This window comes from Macrobrachium nipponense, chromosome 1, assembly GCF_015104395.2.
Source record: "Macrobrachium nipponense isolate FS-2020 chromosome 1, ASM1510439v2, whole genome shotgun sequence".
Taxonomy (NCBI): Eukaryota; Metazoa; Arthropoda; class Malacostraca; order Decapoda; family Palaemonidae; genus Macrobrachium; species Macrobrachium nipponense.
In genome coordinates, this window is record NC_087200.1 from 76,278,433 (window position 1) to 76,291,908 (window position 13,476).

At 37.1% G+C, this 13,476-nt stretch overlaps 1 protein-coding gene across 1 annotated transcript in view; it reads right to left on the reverse strand.

Moving 5' to 3' along the window:
• Positions 1–355: 355 nt before the first annotated feature.
• Positions 356–13,476, reverse strand: part of LOC135219387 (uncharacterized) — a 30,184-nt gene continuing 17,063 nt past the window's right edge. Inside the window, exons 5-8 of the mRNA XM_064256118.1 lie at positions 10,577–10,764; positions 8,982–9,186; positions 7,619–7,714; positions 356–5,548 (exon numbers count right to left, since the gene is read on the reverse strand). Of these exons, the coding sequence (XP_064112188.1) occupies positions 4,855–5,548; positions 7,619–7,714; positions 8,982–9,186; positions 10,577–10,764 (1,183 nt within the window). The 3' untranslated portion in view covers positions 356–4,854. The remainder of the gene's footprint in view (positions 5,549–7,618; positions 7,715–8,981; positions 9,187–10,576; positions 10,765–13,476) is intronic.

A 13,476-nucleotide genomic window follows, 5' to 3' on the forward strand; every position in this document is an offset into this window, starting at 1 on the left:
TTATCAAACCTTTTTGTATGTAAAAGCATTCAATAACTAAAAGAAAAGAGTAGGTAACAAAACATCTTTAGAAAAGGAATAAAAGAAAAAGAGTTTAAAATTTACATGTTTACTTTAAGATTTAAAAATCATTGTAGGGTCAAATAAACATCAAAAGGTATAATGTTGAAACGAATACAGATTAGAAATATTAAAAATATTTCAAGATTTTAATAAAAATCATTATAGTTCAAAAATACATCAAAAGGTATAATTTTGTAACGAATACAGATGAAAAATATTAAAAATATTTCAAGATTTTAATAAAAATCATTGTAGTTCAAAATACATTAAAAAGTATAATGTTGAAGGGAATGCAAATTAAAAGTATTGAAAATATTTCAAGATTTTCATAAAAGTCATTATAGTTCAAAAACATCTCAAAAGCTATGAATGTTGTTGGCGATTCCCTTCAAGAAATCTATCTTGTTTTCCGGAGTGTAATTATCCATTAACGACGTGATTCTCTTGGTTGCTGTTTTATTTTTTTGACTTACTGGAACTCCTCTTTGAAAGTCACTTTTTTTTCTTTAAGGCAATAGCTTCCTCCTTTTTCAATGTATCGATCAGTTTCCAAATAGAGGGAGGCTGACACGATAAAGAATATTGTAAGGCATTGTGCAATCCCTCTAAGCTGTTATTAGACTTAGGCAACTGATTTATAACTCTTTCTCGAATATTCCAAGACTCGATAGAAAAAGTTGGTTTCACCTTTATCCCTCTTCGGCCTCTTCCTTGGCCAATGTATGTCATTTCAAAATAGGCGGTATATTCTGGTGGCAAATCACAGTCATCGGACAATTCAATAAAACCTTCAACAACGTCAATTAAACGAAGAAACGCTAATGCGGAAAAACATCTAATCTTGAAATTGAATACCTCATCTTCTCTATACCATTGTCTTAGTCCTAGGTCACATATTTTCTTAAAAATAGACAGACAAATGAAAGAGACATGAACTTATTGTTACTTCTGGAAAATTTTCTACAAAAGCTTTCCCAGCTCCTATTTCAAAGTCTGTCAATAAATATCTTGGATTAAGTTGCGGTTTGAGTTGCAACAAATATGTGAATAGACTAACATATGTTTCCTTTGTCTTGCCCGGAAGCAGGGCAGAAATTCTGGGAATACTAAATGTACCTTCTTGAATATGAATACTACAATATAGCTGATAATATATTGATGGACTTACTTAAATTTAAAGGTGCCATCTGCTGCCCAGTTAGGAAAACTTACCAAATCTTTTAAGCCATCTTCCATCGAAAATATTAGTATCTGTTCTCGTCGTTGATGCCAGAATCAAATGCAAGGAACTTCTCTCTAGTTGCAAGAAAACAGTAGGATTCCGGTATTTCAAAATTATTCCTTTGCTGTGGAATTGGTGGTCCATTTTGAGCTTTTTGTCTCCATCGACGTACATATTTTCCCATTGATGATAAAGGTGGCATATGGAGAATTGTAAACTGGTCTTCCTTAGCGATCGTTGCTCCACTAACACTTCTTGCTGTTTGCATGCTGAAACTGAAGCAGTTTTTCACTCGGACATAACTTCTTGTGCTCTAACTCTAGCAGTGAAGATCCATGGTTGTGCTCATTACATCGTGTTCTGACGGAGTCATTCACTGTATGTATTCTTGCTTTGCAAGATAGCTGTACACATCTCCAGTAGGTTTTTGTTTCATCTGCATTTTTCTTATGGAAGTGGTAGCTGTAATTTTCCTCGTCAACGAATATTTTTCCACTATTGTTAGATTTTCTAAACTTAGCCATGGGCCTTGCTTATATCTTTGAATTATAAAATCTAGGATGTAGTAGATGTGTGCAGTTCGCACTGCTCGAGTTAACTAAATTTTCTGGCTTAATTTTCTGTTTGCTTTTGAAAAAGAATGTATTCCTTTTATTAAATTGTATGGTCACTACCTATTTGCTTGTCTAGAGCTACTAAATGTGTTTATGTACAGTTATGGTAACCACCTATTTGCTTGTCTAGAGCTGTGGAATGCATTGGTGTTCAATTAACTATAATAAACAATGGTTTGAAAGTATATTGTTGAAAAAAATAAGTGTAGAGCTATTAAATGCGTTGATATGCAATGAGCTATAACAAGCAACTGCAGAAAAGTATGTTCTTGAAAATAAAATGCGTACTGAAATAAAGTAAATCAAAACATTTTTTATTTGTAAAAAAAAAATACATTTGATTAGGGACGCAAACGTCCTAGAACCATGATAACTATTACGTTAACGTAGTTTTGTTTTTGCTTTTGTTTTATCATTTATCGAGTTTAAATCAGCCTCGTTTCCCTTAAATTTCTTTTGCTTAAGCAGCTGCATGCTGGTTAGTTAATGTAAGGGTTTTTGTGTTGTTGAGCGCCTCCTCCTCCCTTGTTTATATCTGTGAACTATCGTTTGAACGATTGTCTTGTCATTTATTTTTTAGGTACGGTGGATTGTTCGTAAGTGTACTGTGAACTTTGATGGTCTATCCGAGTAGGTTCGGACTGTTGGTGGATTATTGGTGGACGACCTTTTGGCAGTGTACGTTGAACACGACGTTGTGGGATTCTTTTCTCACGACTGTCCGTAGGTGCCTTGGTCACCTGCGACTCGGGTGCTGTTGGATCACAGCTCTTGTTCGCTGATGCCTCATTCACGTGCGACCTTCATGTCTGCTTTACGGGGTTCCGCAGAGGCGTATACCATTTGTGACTTCTCTCATTACCCTTTATTCCCGTCGGAGGAGCCCACGGAAAATTGGTACCTTCGCTGGGTCCCGGTACTGATTTTGGATTCACCCGCCATTTCTGCCTTCGTCCTACTGCTATTCTCGGGGATGTGTGTGAGCGCTGGCGAGAGAAACGTAGGGAGGCAATCGCCAGCCAAGACAGTATAGCTGTTGTATTTCCCTTCGAGGAGCCTTGTGCCCTTGTTGTCCTGGCGATCGTGTCCATCCCTTTGGTAACAGTTTGGTGCTCGCTATGGACTCTTAGTTCGACCCGGCTTCAGTTATTCATCCCCGACGTGAGAATTAGATACTGTCAGTCTACGTGCAGTACATACTTTATATATCTACTTTGTGATAGTTTTCACTTATGCGCGTATCATATGTTTATCGTTTTCATTATTGTTGTATGTTAAAGTATTTGTGGACGGTATTTCATATCTTTAGTTGTGTATGGCTAGATAGGTAAATTTAAGGTTTTCCTTGTTTTGATATCTTTTACTTCCTTCAACCTTTTGTTATTTAGTATTGTTTTGGCCGCCTGATTTATGAAATATTTGTTCTACTCTGAATTTCTATCAGGGTTTAGTTATTTAGCTTTAGGGTGCCCTGTGGCTCGACGAGGAGGTATTTTGTCCTCTTGCTTTAAGCTCAGTTTCGCAGTATGTATTTTACTTAAACCCGCAAGGCTGATTTAGGTTGTTTATCTCCATTTCGAGTGTTTTTGTGATTGCTTTCCTTGAGCATGGGGTTGCGTATGATCTTGGTAAAAGAAAGTACCTAAGAAACTGCACCAGAACCCCAGAGGTTTGTAATGATAACGATGGTCCTGATTTCGTCATTGCATATTTAGTGTTATCCTGCAACTGGGAGGGAGCAAGCTCACTTCTTCATGAATATTATTGTTATATCTTAACAATTCATTGCTCATCACTATTACAAGTACTCCTACACTGGTAGAGGAACGACAATACTATCAATGAAATCTGTCTTTAAGCTGAAATCGTGGAATATATACATAACTGGACGGTATTTAATGCTGGATAAATGTAGTTATTTAGATATTTAAGAATCTTATTTTGTTTATTATACTAGGTATGCTAATACCTATTCCCAATTTAGGGTTATTATCGTTTGTAATGTGAACTATTTTAGTTTCATAAATAAAAATATATGAAGCCTTTTTTTTCTCTCACTGTCTGAGGAAATTGTGGTATACACAAACACTGGACGTTAAGCGAGCAGCGGTCAGAAGTATTACCGATAACTTTAAACACACACACACACACACACACACACGGGCGCGCTCTCTATTGAGTGAAAAAGTGAGAGATGGTTCGATTACTTCAGAGAGGGAGACCCTGGTAGATTCAAAGGGAGTGAAATTTCCGTAGAGAGAAACACAGGAGGGGTTTGTTTGGGAACCGGAGGAGGTTGAAAGATGTCGCTGGAGACGATTTGGATGGAGGTGGTTCTGCACCATATTATATATTAATAATTATGAGAACGGAAGCATCATATAGTTCATTAAAGATTACGCTTTACCATTGCAGTATTAGAAAGAGCATAACCACTGTACGTAGTATCAGTATGAACATGAACATAACATAAGAGCCAATTTGAGGAAGAAAGTCATAACATGTTTTACATAACAAAATTTTTAAACTGTAAGGGGCTTAAGTGGCTCCTTTTGCACTAATAACTATTTGTTTTAAACAAGACTTAGCCTACTACAGATCATCTAAGCACAGTCAGCTCAGTGGTCTGGTTAAACTATTACAATGATATAATAATATCCACATATAACCTTGATCTCATGTTGGTGTATAAAGACCTCAATATGAGCATAAGAACTTCGTCATTCAGGCAGTAAATTACATATTCCTCAAAGAACTTCATTACCAACTGATTCGTATTATCCTCCCTGGTTTATTCTGGTTGTACAGGTCGCACAATGCTCGTTGGTGAGCAGGCTTGGTAAGTGAACGATTCACTCCCAGTAATTATGAAGTGCAAGGCAAAAATAAGAGGGTTAATTTATTGTTGTACTATCTATTCTGTGCGCGTTAATTAACACGTGTTAAATTTCATTATTATTTTGAATCTTTCTTTGTCAGGGCTTGGCATACAACGTCACCTTTGGCATCCCAGCAATGTCTGCCGTCTTTCAGAGAGACTGATCCCGTCCTGGCCTTCATTAAAGTCCACCCGTCGAAAGAGTTTCTCTCGCAGCTCGATTTTCTGTCCGAGTGGTTTTCCAAATTCCGTTCTTCTCCCTCACGGGGCAAATAAATATTTTGTAAGTCACCCAGATTCTCAAATGTCCTGTTTGAACTGTCATTCGAATGTCCCGCGCTGACGTTGTGTAGGAAGTAGGATCTTGATTTAAGAGATTTCCATTGTGGAATTACTGTCCACACTTGGCTAGGATTCTGGAGTGTGACCTCAGGGTTACCTACGTCATCTTCAGGTTTCGAGTCGCAGCTTTTGGTGACCTCGTCGCAGATGATATTGTCAATACTGGTAGTTTCTGTCAGTGTATCTTTGAGGATGCCACTGGTGAGGGGCTTCTTTGCAGCCACTGTCTTTCTCAGGTTAGCTACGAGGTGTCTGACAGGCATGGACTGAGGGAAGGACATCCTCTTGCAAAAGGCCAAACGTCTTTTGCTGAAATTGTTCAGCCATTTGTCGATGCTGCTTTTCAAGAGTCGCCGTTTCTTTGTGCTCCTAAGAAAGATGAGGAAGATGAAGAATCCTTGAAACGCGTTTATGGTGTCTGTCAGTCCCCTGAAAGGAAATGGGAATTAGATCTAGATCTACTTCGTCACATTCTCATTTGATGCTTTATCATTTTGTGTATATCAAAATCAATAATGAAGATATCACTCACACACTATTCACTAGCGAATTCTTAAAATACGAGTCAAGTCTTAGAGTATATTAGATTCGACATGAGTATGAAAAAGCCAGAACTTTATGAGTTGAAATTGCTGCCACAAAGTTTAGTTTTTGTATCTGATGAAATGAAAAGGAGAGAGAGCGATGCGTGCAATAGCTGAAGTTGCAGTTCCTTTAACCGTTTTAATTACAACTTCATCTTTATTTCTTATCGTTCATAAAACATACATAGTAGATTACAAATGCTGTTTCCGAAGGAATTTAACTACGATTGAAATTATTTCAAATCTTTGATTGTATTTGTTTTGTTAAAACGGGAAAACGACTATGATGTATCATAAAAAATACTAAAAGAGTATTTGCTCAAGCTGTAATATATGGATGCAGTTAAGTTCTAACTTTCCCCCGTAGAAGGGGTGCACTATAGGCATTATACTAAAGGTTCTTTGCAGCGTCCCTTCGGCCCCTAGCTGCACCCCCTTTCATTCCTTTTATTCCTTTTACTGTACCTCTTTTCACATTATCTTTCTTCCATCATGTTGTCCACCCTCTCCTAACAATTGTTTCATAGTGCAACTACTAAGTTTTCTTTCTGTTACACCTTTTAGACCTACCTACTCTCATTTTCCTTTCCAGCGATGAGTGGCCTTATATTCCATTCTATTCCATTCCTTACCTGAAGTTATGCAGTATATCTAAGTAAGCGTTCTCCATGTAAAGGACAATACAGTGATAAGGAATGAAACTACCAAAATCCCCGGGGGTCATCTCTCTCACACCAAGACAAACGTTTTTGCTAGTCAGTAAAAAGTGTCGTCAGTTTCATTGTCACTCCGGTGAAGTTGTTAGTAGTCATCGCAAAATAGCGTAATGCTAGTATATTCCAACAGCCAGGGGTAACAATTCAATAGCCTTTGCATAGACACAGTCACAGGGACTTCGATGGTCTTGTATCTGTTACTTTTGTATACCAATTAGAAATCTAGTGGAATGATGGTAGTAATGACCATTGCATAACACCATGAACAGTAAATCAGTTTAAAATAGAAGAATACACCCAGTGAAAAAATAATTACATCTCTCTTAAGCTAAATCTTCCGGCTCTGACTAGCTTTTCTCTGTCTGGATATTAGGCGTTTTATAACTGGGTTTATTTAATAATCTTGAAGTCTTCATTGTAGCTCATTCAAAAGAGAATTGCTCCTTGTATAAGCACAACTTGTCCGTATTCAAATTTACTCTGAAAAGAATAGGAAAGAACGCAAGGAAATGTGTAGCTAATAAATGAGATTTATATCACGGAAGCAAAATTACTTATTACACGAGAAAGTTTGCGAGGAATTGCCGGCAGTGTACGGCTTCACAAACTTGGAAAATTCAAAACTGCAAATTTAATCTAAATTTGAAGCAGAACAGAAAGCTTCTTGAGGAAATGAGCAAAGAGATTTAAACTCAAACAGAGGAGAGAGCTTAATCTTAAAGGCCATTAAACCACTTGAGACTTCTGTTACTTGAAATATCTTCATATGTGCGTTTTTGATATGAGTTAATACAATGAAATGGCGAAAGTAAAATTGCTGTGATATCTGAAGCCCCCCTAAGCATATATTTTAAACGAAAGCTATGGGAATTTGTTAATAAATCACACGATTTAGGCCTAAATCGTAGAAACGAAACGAAAGACGTTATCTGCTAAATAACTCCGGCTCTTTCTTGCTATAATAATTTACGATTTTTTTATATACATTCATCAATTAGTTCGACGCGCAGAAAAGTTGTCAGTTCGCAAAAGAATTGCTAGGTACTCAGCATCTTCTAAATAGAAGAACAAAAAGAAGAAGAAGCATCGTGATCCGTTTTAAGAGGCATCAGAGGTGTCTTCTTGTTATTTGCCAGTTAGAAGGATTTTCCTGAAACTCAATTTAAAGAAGTGAAATGAAAAGAACAATCTCCGCTTACCAGATTTCCGAGTCACCAGATCCCGAGAGCCAGGAAATGAACTCTGTTCCCCAGCAGAATACCAGGAGCGCAAAAAGCGAGAACCTTTCCCAGAATCTGCAAAACAATCATTACTTTGCAGTCGCCTCGGCTCATTGCTTTCTTTCTATCTGTCTTAAAATTCCAATCAGCTTATTACTCTGAGAAATGGAAATGTCATAATTTCCCGTATCTCTTCAAGTTGGGGATTTTAGTTAATAACTTTCAAGACTGTAATAATTGCTTGTACATACATACATACATACCTATATACAATTGTTTCATAGGTGCAACTGCGAGGTTTTCCTCCTGTTACACCTATATATAGGTATACTCATATACATATTTATGTGCATGTACTGTGATTTTTTAAGCATATATATATATATATATATATATATATATATATATATATATATATATATATATATATATATATATATATATATATATATATATATATATATCTAATATTTCAAAGAATGTCATTGTTCACCACATCTGTCGATCAACTATATATACACAAACACACACACACACACACACACACACACACATATATATATATATATATATATATATATATATATATATATATATATATATATATATATATATATATATATGTATTATATATATATATATACACAGGGTGTCCATAAAGTCCCAGCACCATTACAAGTATTTATTGCTCAGAAACCATATAACATAGAATAATGCAGGTTTTTGTAGAATATTCTACATATCTTCAAGTATACATTCAGAGCACTTCCTTCTAAAAAAAACTACATTACTCTATGTTATATGGTTTCTGAGCAATAAATACTTGTAATGGTACTGGGACTTTATGGACCCCACCCCTTTATATATATGTATAATTAATCTAATATATATATATATTATATATAATAGTATACTTATTTAATCTATATATATATTATATTATAATATCTAATATATATAATATAATATATATATAATTATCTTATATATATATATATATAATATTATATAGTAATATAATATCTTATAATATTAATATAGATTATATCATATATATAATATATAGATAATATAATAATTATATATATATATACTATATATATAGATAATGATATAGTATATGTTATATTATAATATAATAATATCTATATATAATATATATATATATATATAGATATATATATAGTATATATATATATCTATCTATAACATTGTATCTATATATATATATATATATATATATATATATATATGTGTGTGTGTGTGTGTGTGTGTGTGAGTGTGTGTGTGTGTATGTGTGTGAGTGTGTAGTGCAAAAATCTTAAACCTCATGCAGACTCACTCGTTGAGATATGTCCTATGGAGCGGTGGCTGTTGATGGGAGTTGTAAGGCGACGGGATGTAGCAGCAGGAGAGAGAGCGGAAGCAACAACAGTAGTGGAGGCAGTAGAGCCGCATACCCGTGTGGACGATGAAGTAGGCATTCACTATGAACATGATTCCTATGGGGCCGTAAAAGAAGAGCAAGGTCTCCCAGAAGTCGTCACCTGGCGATGGAAATGCGGAGAATTCCGTGGATTATCTTTTTCGAATCTGTGTCGCGCGGGTTTACTGTAATATTTTTACCTGAATTTAGATGCTTAAGCCTCTGAATAGTGGATATATGTTATAACGTTTATGCTTAAATTCCAGCTTTCTGTCTTTTTTTTTTCAACAAATCCCTCTTGCTAATGACTCACGGTACGAAATAACCCTGTTGTTAGAATGCCAAAGCATCAGAACTATTTTTACACATTCATTTTTCTCCTATCAAGGGGATTTTCATAGAAGCAGAATCCATTTTTTACATATATGAGGTCAGAAAAAAGTAGAAAATGGAGTGGATGTTCCTGTCAAATTCTCCCTTTATCTGCTAATTCATTAGTGAAACTCAGAGCAGAAAATTTCCATACTGTGTAAAAGTGGGATGCCAACAAAGTTAACTACCTCCTTTCATCACCGTAACACTCAGCTGTGTTTAGTATGTTCTTGTGTTTCCTTGATGGCAAGAACCTTCCATTTTTATTTCCGTGAACCCAACACCTCGTAGATCTACTTGTTCTTCTTGCTTGAGGAACTTCAAAATTAGACACCATTTCTAACCACAATGTTCTCTTCTATTCTGTCCGCGTGACTGAGCCTTGTGGCTGACCCTTGCTTTCCTTGTACCAACTCCTTTGCATATTCTTCTTTGAATATAAAATTCTTACCTTTTGAAGATCCTGCTTTAGATGTACTAAGCCCAAGAGATGGATACGTATGACAGTGTGCATACTGTAGATGGTACCACAGGTTCTTTACAGCATCTCTTCTATCCCAGTGACATTACTTTCTGCCTTTTACTTTCAGCTACTCTTGTTGGTGTCTTCCCACTCAGCTGCCAAGTTTCTTTAACTTTACCTCAGTTTCCACCTTTTATTTAAGAAACTTTTGCGAGTGAGTCCGGAGAAAGTATGGGAGTGTGTTGTTTCTGTTTGCTATCTTTTCGGTTAATCAATCAGTTTATTGTTTTTGGCTGGGGAGTATCTGGCATAACAATGACCTGGGTCAGTGAAAACAAAGGTTTCACAGTTTTAATCGTCTTGCGCACCGAAACCTGCTTTTAGACATCGGGAATATTGGAACATGAGATGACGGGTAGAACTGCGAAAATGTAGGATTGTGAACAAAGGTAAGATGAGTAAATGATCGCAAAAAGATGCTGACAGTTCAGAATCATTTTAATTTGCCAGGAAAATAGCCTCACAATGACCAGAACAAATCTAGTTTTAAATTTTTTCATATGCGGCATTTTTTATTCTAGTCGTTTTTCATTGTTTACAGAGGCCACATTTGAAATGTAATCCAAATAAGAAGGTGACTGCTGCTGGTCTAGTTTACTCCACAAAATTCACTTACCGTTGAACCAACAACTGTTGCCGGCAAAGTCCGGGAGGAAAGACAGGTTGTGATTGGCCGGATTGGCCTGCAGTCCGCCAATCACGCCGCCGAAGATAATTGGACAACCCCAGGCATAGAGGCCGTAAACGATAAACCACCGAAGGTTGCTGGGGTTTCGGTACAAGGGAACAGCCTGCACCGTCTGCCTGCAATGGGAAAGAAGAGCGGTTTCATTTGTTCAACAGATTATACACATATTTGTAATTGCTGTCTTTTGTTTCTTTTGTTAGTTATCATAAAGACTGGCAGCATTTGCTCCCTTAACCTGACTGATGAATGGAGGCGACTGTGGAAGAGTAGGCGAAACTAGAATCATTTATTTCTTTATTCTTTTCTTTATTCATTTCTTTATACTTTCCACATTAAGGTCATTTGCTTTTCTCATTAATGAAAAGCTGAAGGAAGAATAATGAAAATATGTGGGCTTGAATTAATAATAAAAGACAAGGAAAAGTGGTGCAAATGGACACATAAAATTTTATCCCCAAGATATACGTAGGCTGAAGTACGACGACATCATTACTTGATTCAGTGATCATGTTCATAAAATACCTTGTGATTTCAAGAGGAATTTTGTTGATATTCGACAAAAGTTTGCTTCTACATAATGGATAATTTTCTCTCTCTTCAGTTTCTGTATCTCTTTAATCATCCACTCAGAACAAATCTGGGTGTGTCTACGCTTGCATCTGACGTTTGCAGACATTGTTCATCATCAGTCTAGTAATCTCTCTCTCTCTCTCTCTCTCTCTCTCTCTCTCTCTCTCTCTCTCTCTCTAATGAGTCATTCAGTCGAGAATGTAATTTCTGGCTCTTCCTCGCAGTCAGATTTGATCTCTCTCTCTCTCTCTCTCTCTCTCTCTCTCTCTCTCCACACACACACACACACACACACATACACTGCCACAAAAAAACTGCTAATGGTATTTAAAGAAGATTGTTCAATCAAGTGATCATAGTCAACGTAGTGGTTATTGAACGCATAATTGATTTTATCATATTGGGCCCTTATTGCACTACACCGTTAGGCATTTACGGTCTCTGGGAATACTTTGATCTTCGAGGATGAGGGAGTAGAATAATCGAGTGGCATAACGGTAAATAGGCCTCCCTCCCTTCTCATCACCTCACCAACTTTGCTGGATGAGAGTTGAAGCCAATATTTACTGTAACGTAATCGCACTTAAATCACCTTTATAATGACGTTTAGTTAAAATATCTTCTGCCAACTCCCACCGTAATTGTCTTCTTTGAATTCATTTGTTACTTTCATGCTTTGTGCTGCACTCTTTCTGCCCTCCAGACTTGAAAATACCCACACCCAATTGTCTCTGTTCCACTCATACTAATCATGTGAGACGTAATTAAACCGTCGCTGTTCAATGAATTGTGCCTCTTCATTTTAGTTGTATTTTTCCCGACGTTACTTTGTCTCTCCTCGACGTTTCTAGTTCATTAAACACTGTCTTTTGATACCTCGCAAGTTTCCATGGGTATTTATTGCTCTGACACCTGGAACACTGAGTTCAAGACTCCTCATCTCGCTGAAATTGCTGAGAATAGTTCTCGTCGTTTGTCATACTTTTTCTCCTTTTGTAACAAAGGATATGATTGCGTCTGCTTTTCAACACCTGGTAAGAGATGCCTACAGCTACACTTAAAAGAGATATAGAACAAGTGTTTTCGGAGAATTACGAAATGCTGATGTTACCTATCACAGCCTAATCTAACCCAACTCAGCACAAGTCGGGTCCTTCATCTCTAGACAACCGGTTACCATACTGCTGTGTCAAACGATGTTTATTCAACTCCAGTTCTGATATTTTACCTTTTATCAATAACGTTTTCTGCAGTTTTTGCAGAATGAAGCTCTGTCTTCTTTTCCATCCTGGAGGTTCTTTAGCTCGCTCTCCAGGCTGTAAAAGGCCATACTTTCAGCTGTTATTTCCCAGCTTATTTTTCACTCGGTAATTCTTTTGATCCTGGCCTTTTACGCCCTTGGACACTGTATATGTGCGTGTGTGTTTATGTGTGTGTGTGTGTGTGTGTGTGTGTGTGGGGAGAGGGAAAGGGGGGGCCCAGTGCTGGGGGACGACGTGAGTGTTCTTTGACGAAGATCCGGTTCACAGGAAGAATAAAACTCAAGTCCAGCAATTCCCTTTGAAGTGGCTGCCTCGAAACTAAGGGAGGTTAATGAATACATGAATCACGGCAAATCAAGCCGGATCTTGTTCAATACGCAAGACATCTAACTCCTGGAGTGACTGGACAAGTTTCAGAAACTTCAATGGTCTCTCTCTCTCTCTCTCTCTCTCTCTCTCTCTCTCTCTCTCTCTCTCTCTCTCTCTCTCTCCGTGAAACATGTAGGTTTCTCATATACCATATACGGAATTATAATATGAACAAAGATCAAAATTACAATCAACCTAACACCCATTTCTAGCCCAAACCCGAAGAAAACAAGAAGAAAGGAAAATTTGGGCGTTTAACCACGAAAGAGCTTCAGCCTCTGAATCGATGCGCGCGTCCGTGGCAAGTGACGACTGACTTCAGGCAATAACTGGAGGGTCATATCAAGATGTCCCGGAACATCAGAGATCTCCGAAGCTACGGGGGAAGTTGGGGAGGGGGGGGCTAATTGGGCAAGGTTGAGGGTGCTATGGATTTCAGGTGCCGCGAACATCATTAAGTGACTCTCCTTTTCGTTGAGTGAGTGTGTATGTGTGTGTGTGTGAGTGAGTGGTGCAATTCTGCTGGCTTCATTATGACCTATTCTGGCTTTATGGTGTTTGTGAACTGATGTGTTTTGAGAGTTTTGCCTTCTTGGCAAATAGATCTGAGCATTTGTCAACAGGGCT